This window comes from Euprymna scolopes, chromosome 32 (genome assembly GCF_053919585.1).
Source record: "Euprymna scolopes isolate OS-2025 chromosome 32, ASM5391958v1, whole genome shotgun sequence".
Taxonomy (NCBI): Eukaryota; Metazoa; Mollusca; class Cephalopoda; order Sepiida; family Sepiolidae; genus Euprymna; species Euprymna scolopes.
In genome coordinates this window covers 90,834,055-90,855,020 of record NC_136513.1, presented here as the reverse complement: position 1 = coordinate 90,855,020, position 20,966 = coordinate 90,834,055, and the positions used below count along the sequence as shown (strand labels likewise).

Below are 20,966 nucleotides of genomic sequence, written 5' to 3'. Positions count from 1 at the left end.
CAGGGGAGATAATTCCAAAGTGTAACAGTTCGAAGAACGAAAATATTAGAGTAAAAAAGTTGTCTGGCATCTAGGGACCACTACAGTTAAAGGGTGGAATTTTGCTGCTTGTCAAGTTAGTTGGGGGGGGTATTTACATGAAGAGGGCACAAGTGTTACAAGTTCGTCAGAGCATATATCATTAAAATACTTGTAAAACAAACACAAGAATGCAATATTATGGCGATGATACAGGGGTTGAAGATTGGTTGACAGTGGGAGACCTAATTAGATTGGAGACACTTTTGGGATCCTGTCTATTTAGCTTAAGCTCAATGGGTGATTCAATGGGTCGTATTTCTTTTAGTAACATGCCTGTATGTATAAGTAGAAAAGACAAAGAAGAAAAGAAAAATGAATAAAAGGAAAAAAAAAAGAAAAGTAGATGGAAGAATAAAAGAAAATGAAAAGACAAAGAAAAAAACGAAGAAGTAAAGAAAATAAAATAAATAAAAGGAAAAGAAGAAACGAAGAAGAAAAAGAAGAAATGAAGAAGAAAAAGAAGAAAAGAAAAAGAAAAAGAAGAAAAGACAAAGAAAGAAAGAAATTGAACAAGAAAAGAAAAATAAATAAAAGGAAAAGAAGAAAAGAAAAAGTCGAAGAAGAAAAGGAAAGATAAAAGAAAAGAAAACGAAGAAAAGGAGGAAACAATATAAATAAAAGGAAAAGAAGCAGTCGAAGAAAAATATGAAAAAAAAAGTAAAAGAAAAAAATGGAAAACAAAGAATAAGAAAAGAAAAGAAAAATAAATAAATAAAAGGAAAAAAAGTAGAAGAAAATGAAGAAAAAAAGGAAAAAGAGAAAAGGGAAAAAGAAGAAAAGCCAAAAAAAGAAAAGAAAAAGGAAAAGAAAAATAAATAAAGGGAAAAGAAGAAGAAAAACATTGAACTCACCTGAAATTTGATTATTCGACACATCCACTGATTGAAGATGCGTGTATTTGCCTAAGATACTTATGTCTCGCAAGTTCAAATTCTACAAAAAAAAAAAAAAAAAAAATGAACCAGAAAGGATATACACTTGTGCCCGATATTATTCATACCCCCCTTGAAAATTGAGTTTATTAGGTGTAACTTTTGTAAGAATTTATTGTTTACGTCCATATTGATACATACTCTTAATAAACCTCTTCTGATCATTTTCGTCATTTTAAAATCTCGGGATACTTGTAATAAAAGAAATATACAGCTATTTATAAAATCTGCAATGTTCAAAAATAATCATACCCCCTTATTTTTTCAGTATTAATCGAGTTTCTGACTGTTTGTTTTCTGTTTGATTCTTATTTTGAATGCTTTTATACAACCTTTGATTAATTTCATTTCGTTTTTTGCATTTTTCAGAAATTAAAATGATATCAACTGAAAACCAATAAAAGAATAAAAATTATTAGAATGGGGAAGAAAAAAGAGCTTAGTAATGATCTTAGGACTAAAATTGTGAATTCACATAAGGATGGTTTAGGTTACAAGTCAATTTCCAAGAAATTTGAGGTCCCTACAGCAACAGTACAGAGCATCATCAAAAAATTCCAGAGCCACCACACAACAAACAACTTGGTTGGTAGAGGAAGGAAAAGGAAACTGTCTGCTAGAACCACCAGGAATATTGTAAGAAGTGTTAATGCAAATCCAACCACCACTAATAAGGACATTTTAGAAAATCTGGAGTATTCTGGCATAAAAATATCAAGGCAAACATTGCAAAAGACTCTGCATGAAAATGGTCTTAAAGGAAGAAGACCAAGAGGGACTCCATTGCACACCGGAAAACACCTTGCAGCACGTCTAAAGTTTGCTAGGACCCATGTGAATTCTCCAGAGTCCGTTTTCTCAAGTATTTTGTGGACTGACGAAACAAAAATTGAATTGTTTGGCCATATGGATGCTTCTTACGTTTGAAGGAAGAAAGGAGAAGCTTACAACCCAAAGAACACCATACCCACGGTGAAACATGGTGGTGGTAGCCTAATGTTTTGGGGCTCCTTTTCGGCTAGTGGTCCAGGTAGTTTGGTCAAGATAGATGGAACCATGAAGAAGGAGCAATGTTTGGAGATACTCCAGAAAAACATTAGACAGGATGCGGAGAAGCTCCATTTAGGACCAAACTGGGTCCTTCAACAGGATAATGATCCAAAACATACTGCCAAAATAGTCAAGAAATGGTTTGAGGATAATCAAATTAATGTTTTGGAATGGCCTAGCGAGAGTCCCGACCTGAACCCTATCGAAAACCTCTGGCACATATTGAAAACTGAGGTTAAAAAGCGGAAATCTAGAAATTTGAGGGATTTGGAGAACTACTGCATTGAAGAATGGTCAAAAATCAGTGTTGATGCTTGTAAAAACCTTGTTGATAAATATCCCAAACGGTTACAGGCAGTTATTAAGAATAAAGGGCATGCTATTGACTATTAGTAAGAGAGGTATGAATAATTTTGAACTAGTGCCATTATTGTTTTTCTTTGTATAATGTTTCAAACTTGCATAATTTATTTATTCGTTGAGTTTAAATTAAATGCTTATGCTTGATTTATTGTTTGAAATCCCTTTAATATTGTCTACCTTCTGGTTTGAGCAATATTCTTATAGAAATCTCAAAGATCCGAGGGGTATGAATAATATCGGGCACAAGTGTATAAGAGTCATTTTTCAAAGATTTTTTAGGAGTCATTTTCAAATAGTTTTTTTGAGAGTTCAATATATGAATACTTCGAGTTATAAGATAGCTGGAGTGTGTGCTTCAGTCACCACAGTGCCTACACTTCATTGCCAAAATCAACTGGTCGAATTACTATAGTCACAGTGGTTAAATGTCAACCGAAGTTTCCATCTTCTCTCAGTCAATGTAGACGTCTTCCTTTTCTTAATAAACATTATCGATCTTTTGTGGTCGATGACATTCCCAATGATTGAAGGACCCCCTACCCCTACCCTAAAAAAGGGACTATTTGTCTAAATTTAATTTCATAAGTTGAAATATTATTTCTTCAATACGATAGAAACTTCATTTTTTTTCTTTTTGTTTAGAAGCACAAATGAACCACAATACTTGGCTTTTATCTTTAAACTTTAATTTGAAACATATATTACTTTTCTTTTTTTTTTTTTACATAGGCATCACCTTATCAAGGCCAAGATGCCACACGAGGATAAGGGTTAAAGAGTGTACAGTAGAAATTGGACAATATAGTCGTTAGTAATAGGAATTCGATAAATTTGTTAACTTATATGGCTCATCAAAAACTTGTTTACGTTAGACTTGAAGACAACCATATTGTAGTCAGCTGGAAAGCAGGAAAACAGAAGACAATTCCACAGACGTGCAGTTCTAAAAAAGAAGCTTTGTTCATGGAATCTACATTTAGGTTTAGGCACAGATAAAGAGTAGGGGAAATTAGTGATAGTGTTTTCTGCTAGACGGGTGTTTCTTGTGAAAGTTTAGTGAAGGGGACCATAGATTGAAGCTCAGCCGAGCACTTGCCATAAAAATAACGATAAAGCAGAGACAAACTCACAACATCTCTTCTGTGAGAAAGAGGTCGCAGGGAAGAGAAAAGGACATCCCCTATGAGGCTACGAAGTCTATTTTGAACTCTATCAAGACAGGATAAGTCCTTTCTAGCAGCTCCTGCCCAAATGTGGCAACAGTACTCCATCCTTGGACATACCTGGCTCTTATATAGATAGAGAATTGCATCAACAGTGAGATATCTACTGAATCGATAGAAGGATCCCACTATTTTTCCAGTGGCCTTGGCAACGGATTTAATGTACATGTTCCACTTAAGATCAGGAGTAAAAGTCAAGCCCAGAAGCTTGTCAAAACATGAGGCCTCCCTAAGACGAGAGCCATTCGTTTCAATTGATGCCAGATGGGGATCAGAGCATTGATGATGTAAAAATAAAAGCTTGGTTTTAGATGCATTAAAAGCCACCTCTTTCCCCATTGTACCACTTGCTCAAGATCAGAGGTGAGAGAATCAGAGAGAACTTGGTCGTTTACGGTCTTAGATGTGTTACCATAAATAGTTGTGTCATCAGCATAAATGTTTACAAATGATGTAAGGATGTGATTTGGAAGATCATTGATGTAGATCAGGAAGAGAGTTGGTCCCAGGATGGAGCCCTGAGGGACTCCAGCATTAATACTGAGAGCTTCTGATTTCTGCCCATCAACCACTACTCTTATGAACCTATCAGAGAGAAATGATTTAATAATTGAGAAGACATTTCCAGCTATACTGTAGCTGGAGATCTTGTGAAGTAAACCTTTATGCCATACCCTATCAAAGGCCTTTGATATGTCAAGATCAATTACCCTAGAAATGTAGCCTCTGTCGAAAGATTCGCTAATCCTATGAGATATAATGGTAAGCACATCTGCTGTAGATCTAGCAGAACGGAAACCATATTACTTTTTAATCGACAGTTTACAGGCTTGAAAATCACATTCAAACTTTGCCTGACAATGCAGTAACATGTACTAATCATTTTTGTTTATATGTTTGAATGCATTACGATTGTAACCTTGCTGCTGAAAGGAACAGACTTCCCCAGGCGTAGGTCAACAGGCCATCACAATTCTAGAGTAGTCAAGTAATCTCGCATAGTTTATAACTAAAAGGAAGTGCTGATCAGCATACCAAACTCCTTTATGGATGATTCCATCCTTACTAGTTGAAGTACGCTGTCTCCTCCAAAAAGAAGGAGCTATTTCTCTAATGCCATGAAACGTATTAAATGTAATAAAATAGCTGGCATAGTAATTATGTTATAACCTTGCATAGTTTATGACTGTCAGGGTTTTTAAAATCTGATTTCATTTTCATCAAAAAAAAGTTATTTAAGAAAAATCCACAATTCATGAAAAACGGGACGAAGAAAGATTTTAAAATGTTTACTTTCAAACCTTCCAACTTTTTTCAGGCTGTCAAATCTGATTAAAAGTAGAATTTTCTTTTAAATAACAAGATTTAAAAAAAAAAAATTTTTTTAAATCGTGAGAATTTGTATGAAACAAACCTCACATTCAATTAAACAAACCATTTTTATTTTAACAAATAATATAACATCTCAAACAGAGATATTTGCAACAGCGGATAAATGTGAGCTAACTGATGAGTAAAAAGAAGCAAATTAGTTGGTAAGGATAACAGAAATCAAAGTATTGTTCTGCCTTCTACAAACTTAAATTTCTTTTTATATAACACTAGCGTGTTACCGTGACATAGGTTGACATATATTCGGCGGGTTTTTAATAGTATTTTGTATAGTTTTTTTATTTATAACACCTTTTCCCAAACTTACCGTGTTTAAGAGAGAATCAGACGCCATCTTGAATTTTCCAATACATCGGTAAACACTGTATGTTTTTCGAGCTGAATAAACATGTTACATTGAATAAAAACACTAAAAATATATCCAGTTTGATAGAAAAGTAACTTATCTTGCCTTTGATAACATTTATTTGTTATATATTTGTTTTTTGACAACTTTTTCGAATCTATGTGTACAGTAATACAAACCCGTACAAAATGTTTCACGATTTTTTCAATTTTTACCCCTTAAAAAACTATTTTAACCGGTTAGACTCATAAAAGAACGGTCCGTAAAATATCTAATCATATGAGGACCCTAGTGCTGCTCTGCGACTTTTAGTTTCGGAGAAGATGGAGTTTGAAAATATGGAGGCAGACAGAGACACACAACCATATAGCCGTTTATATATTAGGTTAAACAATGCTTCAAGCAAACTATTTAAACTGTTTATATTTCTAAATGTTTGAAAAAGTTCCACTACTTTTATGAAATCAAATCAAATTAAAAAGCGGAAAAGAATGCATTGTTTGAACACAAAAAGTTATCTACAATACGGTCCTACATACTCAGAACAGTTGCTCAAAACTCTCTTGAATTTACCTGTGGTGGCCTGTTAAACTACACCTGGGGAAGTCCATTCCTTGAAACAACGATGTGAACAGAGTAAGCAGCCTTTAGCCTGTTCAGCCAAACCGGTTGATAGTCCAGCATGTATGACCATGGAAGCCGCAGTAAGGTAATAGGATGAAAAAAAAAAAAATCATCATCTCCATATTGTATGAATCCTAAGAATCTATTGTTGACATTGGTTTCCCTGATATTTTTCTAGTCAGAATTCTTTCTAGAAAGAGATTATGGAATGGACCATGTGAAGGTTGTAAATATCCTAAGTGAGAGTGAATTTTATGGAATGAACTGGATTCGAACTTGGGACCCCCATGTCATCAACCACTTGACTGGCGTCAAATCTTCACTGTTCAATTGTACGTAAGTCTAACCCCAAAAGCCACTCATCGAGTAAATAAAGGGTTCATCATGTTCATGACCAATCATTGTACTGGTCCGACAAGAAGTATGGGCTCCAAGCCTCAATGGCATAATCCAATACAGGTTAAAAAAGAGACATGTGTCCATGGAAGTAAATAGAATTATTATCATTATAAATGAAGTCTGCTGTGGTTAGAGCACTTGGAAAAAAGTGGTATTTTTTTTGAAGTTTGAAGGTTCAAGTCTCAGTGTGGGAGACTGAAAAATACAATTGTGAATTACTTAGCACCTCTATCTAGTCATAGCTGATGGAATAACTTCTGGAAGGCCCGATAAAAGTCCTTCCCAAGCATTTAAACAAAAAAATGAAATGTTTATCAGCAGAATAAAAATATAGAAAGTTGTTCACCAGGGCCCACAAAGAATGCCGAAATAGGATTTTTAACTGTGGCAGTAATTGGAACAAAGGAGGTCAATATGGTTAGAGTTATAGGTGCCTTCAACAAGTTTCCAGACTTTTTCGTATAGACACTTTTATTGATAGTACATACATGAAACTCTAGTCCTCTTCAAAGTAATTTTCAGCTGCAATGCACTTGTTGGACTGTTCCAACAACTTTTGGAAGGCCCCATGGAAGTCCTCTTGTGTGAGGGTGAGGGTGTCGATGACCCTTGTCACAGCCTCTTTCATCTCTTCAATTGTCTCATAATGACAGCCTCTAAGGCATTCCTTGAGCTTAAGGAATAACCAAAAGTCACATGGAGCAAGGTTTGGACTATGGGGAGGATGAGGAACTATCTAGATGCCTACCTTGTTCAAATAGTCTCATAGCTGATGTAACAAGAGCATGCTACCCCCATGAAGTAAATAAAGGGTTCCGTCCAAAATTCTGTCCAAATTCCTGAGTTCGACGAAATACACCTGAAGAAGGTTGGAGGTTACATCAACCAAAACATTGTGGACACTCTAGATGTGAACGATAGTCTGAAGAATACAAATAATAAATCAATGTTTCAAACTTTTACTGCTGCTTTGTACGGCACCACATGCTGTCAATGAAGGAAGCAGAAAAAAGATTATCAGTCATTATCAGACAAAGATGCTGCATTGGACTCCATGTCTGGGGGTATGCCGATTTTAACATCTGTTTCATATGATGGCATGTGTTGGACAGCTTTTATAAATTGAATTCCAAAATTATCATTGAACATATACACACATACACGGACATGAAAGAAGTAAATAAAATGCAATCCATCTATATATATATAAAAGCAAAAATGTGTGTGTGTATGTATGTATGTTCGCTTTTTGTGTATGTCCGCAAAAAGCTTTTTTGCCGTGAATCTCGGTCGGTTCGCTCCTTCTTAAAACTTTTTATATCGCATCTAAATCATAATAACTACAACTTAACAACGAGGGTTGCGTGTGTATTTAATTTGCCCGACTTTTACCAGCTGACCGCGTCTTTGAAAAGCGAATGATCTGGCTTGCAGCGCAAAAATAGATCAGACATCACGCCACTTCCTCACACCTGTTTATTTCGCTTTATAAACCTTCACTTAACGCACTTATCAGTTCTTCTCCTCTTGTGGCCGAGATTGTTAGGTGTCTAGCATTTTTTCCCTTTCGTTTCCACCTTTGCGTCAAGGCTTTGGGGTTCAATCTTACCTTCCTACTAAAACTTTTTTTTTCTTTTACCCAGCCAACATTTTTTTTTAATATACACACCTCCAAACACCCGGGAAACGCCGGGTATTACCTGCTAGTCTATATATATAAAAGCGAAAATGTGTGTGTGTATGTATGTATATATGTTCGCTTTTTGTGTGTGTCTGCAAAAGACTTTTTTCCGAGGCTTTCTCGGGAGGGGGGGGTCACTCATTCTTAAAACTTTTTATATCACGTCTAAATGATAATATCTACGACTTAACAATGGGGGTCGCCTTTCTATTTAATTTGCCCAACTTTTACAAGCTCGCCGTGTCTTCGAAAAACGAAAAGTGGGGGAAACAGTAACTGGCTTGCAGCACAAAACTAGGTCAAACACCACGCCACTTCCTCGCACCGGTATATTTCACTTTATAAGCCTTAACTGAACACGCTTATCAATTCCTCTCCCCTCGTGGCCGAGATGGTTAGGTGTCTGGCTTATTTTCCTTTCGTTTCCACCTTCGCATCAAGGCTTTGGGGTTCAAGCCTACCTTCCTACAAAACCTTTTTTTTTTCTTTTGCACCTCCAAACACCCAGCCAACATTTTCTTTTAACACACACACCTCTAAACACCCGGGCAAAGCTGGGTACCCTCTGCTAGTTATATATAAAAAAAAGGTTTTGTATCGGAATGCTCATGATAAATATAAAAATTGATAATCAAAAAAATCTGATTAAAAAAAGGAACAGTTCAATTTTTACCAAAGTTAACACTCTGATACAGCCTAACATCACAAGTGCATTTCAGAAGTTTTATCAACACACAAGCAGGAGGGTTCGGCATCTAAAATCGACAGTAGGTTCTTTGATTTGATATGACAGTTCGAAATGAATGTTTTTAAAGCACAATGGAACCATGATACTTAAGTTTTGCATATTAAATTTTAATTCCACCCATTATATAAAACTAGCCTGGGTGCCCGGCGTTGCCCGGGTGTTTGGAGGTGCGTGTTGAGCAAAAAACAAAAAATAAATGTGGTAATAGGTAGACAGGCTCAAACCCGTACTACGAAGGAGGAAAAGAATGTGAAAAAAAATGTGACATTTTTGCTGCTACATCCATCGCCAAACTAAAAGTGACATAGGTTTAAATTAAGGCTAGTCAATCGAAAAGAGGGTATCACTTTCGAAAATCTCGGTGAAAAAAAGCAACCTCTCCCTGTAGAAAAGTGCCCAGTTGATGGTGAAGGAATTAATGTTTTTAGCCAATTTTGTATATTTGTCGTCCAAAGGGTCAAACTTCAAAATGAAAAATGATACTGATCTCATGAAAATCCGTCCCCTCTGTTGAAAGTTTTAGGCAGATACAAACATACATACATACATGCATATATACACACATACATACACTTATACAGACAGGTGAGATTTATATTATAGATTAATTTTTATAAAAACAGTTGGTTCTCTACAGTGCAATTTAAACTACAATGCATTGTGGACTAATTCTCTGAGGGAAGGCATATGAAGCTTTCTCCTAGGGCATTGTAGAAGATTTCCAATTAGAGCAGGCAATCAATCGATTTGATTGCAAAAATGTGCGATTTCAATAACAATAAAAGTATTGAAAGTGAAGAACATTTGTTGATCCTCATTCAACTCCGGGCAACGTCGGATCTCCTTGCTAGTATGTCAAAAACGAATTACTTAACTGCCTTCCCATGATGCTCTTGCTTGTCAATTGTTATCTGTTGTCTCTGACCCCATCTGGCATCAATTGAAATGGATGCCTCTCGTCTTGGGGGTGGGGTGGGGGCTCAATGTTTTGACAAGCTTCTGGTAATGACCTTTACTCCTGATCTGAAATGGAACGCGTACATCAAATCTGTTGCCAAAGTTGCTGGAAAAATGGTGGAATCCTTCTACCGCTCCAGTAGATATCTCACTGCTGATGCAATTCTCTATCTATATAAAAGCCAAGTACGTCCAAGGATGAAATACTGCTGCCATATATGGGCAGGAGCTGCTAAAATCAGCCTATCCTGCCTTGACAGAGTACAAAATAGACTTTGTAGCCTAGTGGTGGATGCTCTTTTCTCTTCCCTGCAACAAGAAGGGACGTTGCGAGCCTGTTGTTGTTTTATCATAATTTCCATGGGAAGTGCTCGTCTGAGCTCCAATCTCTGGTCCTCCTTCGCCAATCTTTCATGAAAAACACCCGTCCTGTCAGTAATTTTCCCCACTCTTTATCTATGCCTAAATCAAAATGTAGATTCCATGAACAAAACTTCTTTCTTAGAAGTGCCCACCTGTGGAACTCTCTTCCGTTCTCCTGCTTCCCACCTGACTACAACTTGGATGTCTTCAAGTCCAACATAAACAAATTCCTGATGAACCACCCCCTTAAGTAAGACACTCTATCAGATCTCCATATTAACGATTACTACGATATTATCACATTGATTACTGTACACGCAATAACCCTTATCCTCGAGTGGCCTCCAAGCCTTGAAAAGTGGTAACTTCCTTGCAAAAAAAAAAAAAAAAAAAAAAATATTTGAACAAAGAATTTGGTAAATTTGTGGGAGAAAATGCAAATTACTCACGACACCAGAGAAAGTCAAATTTTGATAACTTCCGTGGTGAGATTTTTGAATGTTGGAAATATTTGTGTAGACAACGTCTGCATCTAATTTACCATCGACGTGAGGCTGGAAAAAGAGAAAGAGATGAAGAGATATTAACAATTCATAATATAAATTGGAGGAGGAGGAGTGGGGATGAGGAGGAAAATGAGAAATGAAAGGAGGATAGGATAAATAAAGGAGGTAGAGGAGGAAAGAGGGAGTGAAATAGGGGAGGAGACAAGAAGGGGGGAGGAGATAAAAAGGAGGGAAGGGTGAGGAGAAGAAAATGAAGGGGAGAAAGGAAGGAGGCAGACGAGGATGGGACAAAGAGGAAGACGTGGTGGAGGAGGAGGAGGAGGGAGAGGAAGAAAAAAAGGAGGAGAGGAGACAAGAAAAAGAAGATGATGACGATAAGAAACAGTTGAATAACTAGGAGGTGGAGAAGAGGAGAAGGTTGAGGAAAGTAAGAAAAAATAAACAAATGAATAAATAAATACCCCCCCCCCAAAGAAAAGCTATTCATACCTAATTTTCTCTCATTTCAAGTCTATCATACTTCAATGCTGTTATTATTTCACTCAAAACTTGAGGAAATTTTGAGTGAAATAATAAATATAAAAAAAAAGCAAAAGAATCCAGCTAGAAAACCCAAATCAAAAGTGACTCTGGTTTCGAAATGAGGTTATCAACAAAAGAATAATGAACTGATTTGGCCACGATATCAGAAAAGGTCATTCCATTTAACTATATATAAACGTTCAGGTAAATTATGACAGTTCAAAATAAATTAGTCGTAAAACTCTTTGATGTAATTACCTCTCATACAAACATAGATATATGTCGAAGTAGAATTTTAATTAAATTAAATAATCAATTATTCTTGACCTTTACTCCTGATCTGAAATGGAACACATACATCAAATCTGTTGCCAAGGTCATTGGAAAAATAGTGCGATCTTTCTATCGATTTAGTAGATATCTCATTGCTAATGTAATTCTTTACCTATATAAGAGCCAGGTACATCCAAGGATGGAGTACTGTTGTCACATCTGAGCAGGAGTTGCTAGAAAAACCTTATCCTACCTTGAGAGAGTTCAAAATAAACTTCGTAGCCTCATAGATGTTCTTTTCCTTGCAACCTCTTTCTCACAGAAGAGAGGTTGTGAGCCTGTTTCTCCTTTATCGTTATTTTCATGGCAAGTACTTATCTGCGCTCCAATCTATGATACCCCCTCGCCAAACATTCACAAGAAACACTCGCCTAGGCGTAAACACTATCAATAATTTCTCCACTCTTTATCTGTGCCGAAACCTAAACGTAGATTCCATGAACAAAGCTTCTTTCTTAGAACTGCACACCTGTGGAACTCTCTTCCGTTTTTCTGCTTTCGAGCTGACTACATAATGGCCGTCTTCAAGTCCAATGTAAACAAGTTTTTGATGAGCTATTCCCCTTAAGTAATCCAATTTACCAAATTTGCACTATTAACGATTCCTGTGATATTGTCCCATTGACTACTGTACACTCTTTAACCCTTATCCTCGAGTGGCCTCTGGGCCTTGATAAGTGGTTACTCCTATGTAAAATCTCTCTCTCTCTCTCTCTCTCTCTCTCTCTCTATATATATATATATATATATATATATATATATATATATATATATATAAATCAGTTTTATATTATTCCAATTCCATTGGCCTGAGCACAAATAATTTTGAAGAGTTATGTAAAAGAGGGGAGATAAGTCAGTCTTCTATTTCACCAAATTGTAAATTAATGAATAATCAGGAAATTGGATGCATCTGATATTAAGTATCCAGGTCATGTGTACTAAATAAACAAGAATAAATATACCTGGCAATGATATGCAAGAAACAAAATAAAATAATTATTGGATGTACCAAAACGTCATTCAAATTTTTTTTATTTTTTCATTTTTTTTAAAATTCAATTTTCACCCCAAACAAGGCACAGTGCCACTTTGAAGCAGAGGGCTACTATTAGCAGGGTCATTATGAAGGGAGATGAGTAGAAAGATGTTTGTTAACATTACACTTGAACTTCTGCATATCAGTGCAGTTGGGAAAGCAGAATCCCGGAAGGAAGTTCCAAAGACCCGCAGTTCTGGGGAAAAAACTATTGGAGTAAAAGACTTTCTTGCACCTAGGGATCTCTACTGTAAAGAGATGAGACTTAGTAGCTTGTTGGGTTTGTCGGGGGTAGTTACGTCGGGGACGTACAAGTGTTTGCAGTTCGTCAGAGTATTCACCATTAAAGTATTTGTAGAACAGGCAGAGGGATGCAACATCTCGTCGATGGGACAGAGGCTGAAGCCTAGATGACAGTTCAGGACCTACCAGGTTGGTGACTCTCTTTTGAACCCTGGTCAGGAGCGAGAGACAAGCAGCAGATGCACCAGCCCAGATGTGACAACAGTACTCCATACATGGGCGAATGGTGGCCTTATAGAGGTACAGGATACTGTCAGGCGTAAGTAGTTTTCTAATAAATAAAAAATAATGAACCTGACACCTGCATGGGAAGAAACAACAAACATGATAGAAAAGTTAAATGTTGGATATTTGAAAGGTTATTTTCGGCAAAAGATATACACAAGTGTAATCAAGTTGAACCAAAGTTAGGTCAATTAAAACGCCCTTGGGGTATGGCTATAGTGACAATGCCATCCCAAGTACCTCCTTGGGATGGTCACAAATGGTTGTATAATAACAACCCAGAGTGGATATTGGAGTTGGTTGATGATTTGAGCCCAAGAAGAATGAACACATCGAATTCCTGTGCATGCATCCCTATCCTAACAACCGACCATCTATCATTGCCACAAACAATAAAGATATTTTATTTTTATACATGGGTTTGTCATCATTCTTTTAACCATAGCAAAAATATAACACTGATTTTTATTTTTGATTAAAATTTTCATTGATAATTTTCCCTAATTTTTTTATGTGTAATGTCGTCATTACATGTTAACAATCAGGACTCACACGTTGTATGCAGACATTTGCAAGGAAACAAAAACAAGGAAAGAATTCAACTCACTTTCTTCCGTTGAAACAACAGACATTTATTTACAGGTACTTCCCAGAATAATGCCCTGTCTCTTGTTCAAAAGTCTTCTTGTATTTCAATGTGTTTAATGTGTCAAACACGTAGTACTTTGTCTTTGCACGGCCATGTTTAGGACACGTCTTTCCGTGTCGCTCTTGAGCCACGTATGTAACACATTTATTTCTGCTCTCTCGTGTCTTAAACACGTCTTGAATCTCTTACGCCTTGAACACATCTCTAATATCTCCTTCTCTGAGAAGCCAAGTACGTCCAAGGATGGAGTACTGCTGCCACATCTGGGCAGGAGCTGCTAAAAACAGCCTATCCTGCCTTGACAGAGTACAAAATAGACTTCGTGGTTTAGTGGGGGATGCCCTTTTCTCTTCCCTGCAACTTCTCTCCCACAGAAGAGATGTTGCAAGCCTGTCTTTGTTTTATCGCTATTTCCATGGCAGGTGCTCGTCTGAGCTCCAATCCCTCGTTCTCCCTCACCAATCTTTCACAAGAAACACCCGTCTGACTGAAACTACTGTCAATAATTTTCCCCACTCTTTATCTGTGCCTAAATCCAAACGTAGATTCCATGAGCAAAGTTTCTTTCTTAGAACTGCACGCCAGTGGAACTCTCTGTCGCTTGCCTGTTTCCCACCTGACTACAACTTGGACGTCTTCAAGTCCAACATAAACAAACTCCTGACAAACCGCCCCCTTAAGTAAGACACTCTATCAAAACCCCCAATACTAATGATTACTACAATACTATCTCATTGATTACTGTACACGCAGTAACTCTTATCTCTGAGTGGCCTTCGGGCCTTGATAAGTGGTGACCCCCATGTAAAAAAAAAAATTAAAAAAAAAACATGTGTCCTTTTTATTCCTGTTGTCACATTGCACAACCGGCTTGGTCATTTGCATATGGCTGCTGCTGTTGCTAACCCAGCTTCAACGGCTCTGTTGCGGGTGTAGATATTTACTTTTACCCGATACATAAGTATATCAAAGAGTTTACCAGTTGATTTGTGTATTTGACAGAAATATCTGTGTGTTGCATTTTACCACAATCTCATAATTCAAATGGTCCCGAGATGAAAGAATGCAAAATATCTTTGTTTTTGTAAGATGAATTGTGGGAAGTTGAGCAGCAAGGTGGCGCTTCACATTAATTTTAAACTTCTGCATGCTAGTATAGCTAAGGAAGCAGGGAATAGGAAGATAATTCCAAAGTCAAGCAGCACAAAGGAAGAAACTATTAGAGTAGAAGGCTTTCCACCATTTAGGAACCTTGACAGTGATGGGGTGGGATTTTGCTGCTTGTTGGATTAGTCGAGGTTATGTATGTTCATCAAAGCACATTCTATTAAAATACTTGTAAAACAGGCACAGGGATGCAGCATTGCAGTGATGGGACAGGAGTTGTAACTTGGTAGATAGTGCAGGACCTATTAGATTGGAGACTCTTTTTTGAACCTTGTCTAAGAGGAAGAAACTATTGGTAGATGCACAAGACCAGAAGTGGCAACAATACTCGATGCATGAACACATGATGGACTTGTAGATGTAACAGAGTGCGGACACGTGTATGCAAATGCATGCAAAATGACGTCACCAGTAGGGAAAAAGAAAGACTATAAAAAAGACGATCATGTTATAGATGTGAATGACGTTCGATAGCACGTTTGAGATCATGTTGGATGACGTCCAAGACGACAGAAGTCAGAGAGAAGAAGCATGATCACATGAGAGAAGACGATCACGTTTTATTCGAGAAAGTACCTGGAAATAAATGACGTTGTTACAAAAGAAAAGGAGTCAAGTTATTACTTGTGCCATGTTCCTTGCAATCTACTCTGCCTACAACGTGTTGGGTCTATGTGTGTAAAGGTGTTAACCTATTAATGACAACGTTGCATAGAGATATAGGATACTGTAAGGCATGAGTAGTTTTCTAGCATTGTGTGGAAGCCTTGAACAATGTCTTGTATGCATTTGACTGGAGTATCCATTGCATTTCATCAGTACCAAATGGTTCTGAGATGAAAGAAAATAAAATGTCTTGATTTTAGTAAGGTGGTTTCTTGCACCTTGCTTCTCTTGTATGATGAGTAACGGTTTCAAATTTTTTAGATGAGGATCGATTGTTTGTATTATTTGAATTCTTTGAACTACTGTTCTCATCTTGAGTATTATTGCACAACTTTTTAGGTATATAACCTCAGACCTTCTTCAGGTCTTCAGGTGTATCTTGTTCAACTCAGGAATCTTTCTGCCAAATTAGAAACATGGGGTAACCGACAATACCAGGTATGAGTGGATAGTAGCAGTTGGGTAATGCTACACAGCCGTCAATTCCTTTGGAAAACCGACCCCCGTCATGGATGGCTTATCTCACACCACACAAGGTACACCAGAGCCACCTCCAGATCCGGATCCACTGCGGAATCAGACCCCCGACAAACCAATGGTCATCAGTTAGGAGGTGGATCCACAACACAGTCGAGATGGCAAATTACAGACACGGGGAAAGCGACACCAGAGGATATTCGCAAGCAGTTGGCCAACCACCAAAAAGACAAGCATCCGGTTTTACAAGACAAGTGGTGAGAGGTCTGTTCTTACAAATGCGTGGGAAGTTGCATGAATTCTCAGACTGAGGAAATTGACCACATCCATACATTCTGTAGTCACGGGGAGGGGGGCATGTAGGTGACAGTTATGTCCCTTGGACTAACTGGAAGCAGGCAGGAGTTATCTTCTCCTAGGTCTATAAAATATGAGCACTTATAAAACAAGCACAGAGATGCAACATTGCTATGATGGGGCAGGGGTTGGAGCTTTGTGGATAGTATGGGACCTACAAGATGGGAAACTCTTTTTTGGATCCTGTCTTAAGAGGAAGAGATTACTAGTATATACACCAGCCCAGATGTAGCCATAACATTCCATGCATGGACGAATGGTGGTTTTGTAAAGATACAAGATATTGTCAAGTATGAATAGTTTTCTAGCATTGTAGGAGGAAGACCATTTTCTTTGTGGCAGCTTTGAACAATGTCTTCTTTGAATTTGACTGAAATATCCATTGCATTTTTTTATTTTTTTATTTTTTTATTTTTTATTTTTTTTTTTTACATAGGCATCACCACTTATCAAGGCCAAGAGGCCACTCAAGGATAAGGGTTAAAAAGTGTACAGTAGACATTGGACAATATAGTAATCATTAGTAATGAAAATTTGTTAAATTTGATAACTTATATGGAACGGCTCATCAAGAACTTATTTACGTTAGACTTGAACACAACCATATTGTAGTCAGCCGGAAAGCAGGAAAATGGAAGACAATTCCACAGGCGTGCAGTTCTAAGAAAGAAGCTTTGTTCATGGAATCTACGTTTAGGTTTAGGCACAGATAAAGAGTGGGGGGAATTATTGATAGTGTGTACAGCTAGACGAGTGTTTCTTGTGAAAGTTTGGCGAGGGGGGGACCATAGATTGAAGCTCAGTTGAACACCTTCCATGAAAATAACGATACATCAGAGACAAACTCGCAACATCTCTTCTGTGAGATAGAGGTTGCAAATGGTTCTGAGATGAAATAAAATAAAATATCTTGATTTTTGTAAGGTGAGTCTTTTGGATCTTAGTGGTCAGTATTTGATCCTTGCATATCTTGTATAATGAGTAACGTTTCGGAATTTTTTAGATGAATTTTTGAATTTTTGAGGTGAGGATTGATTATTCGTATTGTTTCAATTCTTTGAACTACTGTTCTCATTTTGAGTTTTATTTTCATAACGTTTTAGTATATATAACCTTTGACCTTCTCCAGGTATATCTTGTTGAACTCGGGAATCTTTCTGCCAAACTCAGAAATCTGCGTGGAATTTCGAACAGAACCCTTTATTCAATCCATGGACATAACATGCTCTCATTCTGTCAGCCATGACTGGATAGAGTAAGTAATTCACAATTGTATTTTTGGGTCGTCTGCACTAAGGATTGAACCCTCAACCTTCAGAAGAGTATAACTTTTACAACTGAATTTTACGTAGTACTTTATTCACTGTGCTAAATTATTACAGAGAAAAAGTGTGTACAGATGGACATATGTTGTTGCGCACATTTTAAAATATTTGTAAAAAATTTCTCTTGCCATCACTGTCAGGATTTTAAAATTAAATTCTTTTGATTATCAAATTATTAATTGAACCAAATTGTTGTCAAACTGTTGAGAAATGTCCAATCAAAAACATTTTCTCTCCACCTTCTCCTTGGCTTTTCTCTGCTTCTTTTGCCTTCTAACATACCCTCAAAGCATAACTTTGACAGACCAATGGTTGATCGTTTGACATGGCCAAAAAGTTTAAGGATTTTACTTTGATTTTATCAAATAGAGCGGGTAGAGAAGTAGTTTGATGGAGGGTGGATATTTTGCTTTTTTTTGATCAGATGATGTCCCGGTATGAAACACATTACATGATTTTGAAACACTTCAATATGATTGGCTAATTATTTTAGTCATGTGATACAATCAAGGTCATATAAAGCTACTAGGAAGACATGAATTAAATAAACTTTACTTTAACAGCTATCGGCACCCTTTTTGATTTTAGAATGGTGCTGTGTTTTCGGAAAGCTGCCCAACCCAGCCCAATTCTGTGTTTCAATATCGTCTCATGATCACTGGAGAAAGTCAGTTTATGTCCTAAATAAATGAATTGGGTGATCTGTTTGGTGGGTTTACTGTGAATAGTCATGTTTAGGTTAAACTGTGATTTAGCTGTAGACAAACATTCTAAGACTATTTTTATGATCAGATTTTTTGGATTTTCGATACTTATTGGATGAATTTCTGCATAAACCATTTCTAAGAACACTGCCAGACATATAAATTACCTTTGTGTAAAATTTGCAAAGGATCGGCTCAGCCGTTTCGGAACATATGAGGAAGAAACTTGCATGCACGCGCGCACACACACACACACACACACACACACACACACACACACACACACAGAGACACAGTCACAGACACACACACAAACATACAGACACACACACACAGGCACACACACGCGCGCACACACACGCACACACACGCACACAGAGACACAGTCACAGACACACACACATGCACACACAGACACACACACACAGACGCACACACACACGCACGCACACACACACACGCACACAGAGACACAGTCACAGACACACACACATGCACACACAAACACACAGACACACACACACAGGCACACACACACACGCACACACACGCACACAGAGACACAGTCACATACACACACATGCACACACAAACACACAGACACACACACAGGCACACACACACACACACAGGCACACACACACACACACACACACACACACACACACACGCACACACACACACACACACACACACACACACACACACACACACACACAGTGACTTTTATATGTAGAGAAGAGATAGAAATCTAAGAAAAGAAAATTCTGAAATGAATGAAAGTTGTCATATGAAGATATATTTTTTAATACTTTTAAATATTTTTAAATATTTTTTAATATTTACAAAATTAAATTTTTGCAATAAAAAAAAGGTTATAGTTTTCAACAGTTATTATTGGAAAGTATATGACATTTTGTCTTTTGAAAACAATTTTTTTTTAAATTTAAATTCCTTTAATAAATAAAAAATAACCGTTTAAATTTAGAAAACTTAAAGATCTTGAATTGTCTCCTCCTGTTCTGAGTGGAGTTCTTCAAAAATAAAAACAAAAACATTGTCCTCAATAACTAAATTGCACAAGTGCCTTATGATTCATTCAGCAATTTTATTTTAATTTCTATTTATATTAAAAAATATTATTACATTTTTCTTCTTTTTTTTTCTTAAGCAACTGAACTCACTGGTCACGACCAATATGGAAACCAAAACAACTCTCCAAATTACAAGCCGACATAAAAATGGCTGATCAGAACATTAACAATCTTAAAAATGGTTTGGATGATAGGCTAGCCCGGTATAAGAACTTAGGGTTAGTACTTTTGGGGCATAACCTAAGAAAATAAATAATTCAACACAAGCTACTGAAACAACGCACACAACTTCAATAAACGTAACAAAGAAAAGAAGGTTTATTCTGGCGAATGTTCACAGGGCAATATATTCCTGGTCAAAACCCGACTCTGGCCATCTGATGCAATCACGGTAGTTATTCCCAGTGGGAATCGTCGATACTGGATGAGATGACACAGAGATGGAGAGAGCGAGGAAAAGGTCCGATCTGCTTGGCGTCTCTCTCGGTAAGGACGAGTCTTTTCCTTCAAACTGGAAGCTGTCCGAGTTCCTTAGGGGAGAGAAAGGATCAATGCGCCACACCCCTGATTGGTCAGCCTGTGACCAAATCACAAAGGGGAGAGGCATTCATTTGCGAAAGAAAAAGTTACATTTGTTTCTGCTACAAACTACAAAAGATGATCAAGGAAGAATTCAAACTGATAGTTATAGGTATGTGCAAAATGAATAACCAATGCTCAAAATATATAAACACTGTGGCACTGTTTTACAGTTTGTCATTGTTCTAAGGGAAACAACTCTCTTTTACTAAGAGATTCGTTCATTTTTTTTTTATCTCATAATTTAGGACGCTAATAATGCTGTCAGTAAGTTCACACAAGCGGTTTACAAAAACATACTTTCATGTTTTATCGTTCATTTTTTTGGAGGGGCTATTCAATTATAGAACTTGTATAATTCTTAATAGGTGCTTCTGCAGTTTAATTAACTGTTTTTCCGTAAGTAACGTGCCGACATTAACCGAGCAGAAGAACCGTTTAATACGTTTAATATTTCACAAAAAATTCTGTTTACATTGGGGAAAGGGCTAGAGGGGCGACAAAGGGGGGGGGGTATCCCCGCCTTTTTTTTTTTTAGATTATATTTTTAGCATAATTTTCATGTTGAAAAATTAAAAAATAATTGAAAAAACTTAAAAGCATGAACACAGAAAATAATCAAATTAAAAAAATAGTAAAAATAGTAAATAGTTTTTGAAAACAATTGGGGGGGGGGGAACACACGGCGAGTTCAAAGCATAACAAAAGGGAGGTAATTATTTTTTGAAAACAAAATCTTATCCATTTAGCAAAACTTAATTTTCGCCCATTGTTTTCGCAAACATCATCATCATCATCATCATCATCATCATCATCATCATCAAGACGGGCTCTTGCCCGGCCCAATGTGACTCTTCCTCT

The 20,966-nt window shown here is 37.0% G+C and overlaps 1 protein-coding gene across 1 annotated transcript in view; it reads right to left on the bottom strand.

Moving 5' to 3' along the window:
* LOC145256481 (leucine-rich repeat and guanylate kinase domain-containing protein-like) overlaps positions 1-20,966 on the bottom strand; it is a 90,707-nt gene that overhangs the window by 68,962 nt on the left and 779 nt on the right. Inside the window, exons 2-3 of the mRNA XM_080115425.1 lie at positions 10,609-10,713; positions 933-1,014 (exon numbers count right to left, since the gene is read on the bottom strand). Of these exons, the coding sequence (XP_079971551.1) occupies positions 933-1,014; positions 10,609-10,713 (187 nt within the window). The remainder of the gene's footprint in view (positions 1-932; positions 1,015-10,608; positions 10,714-20,966) is intronic.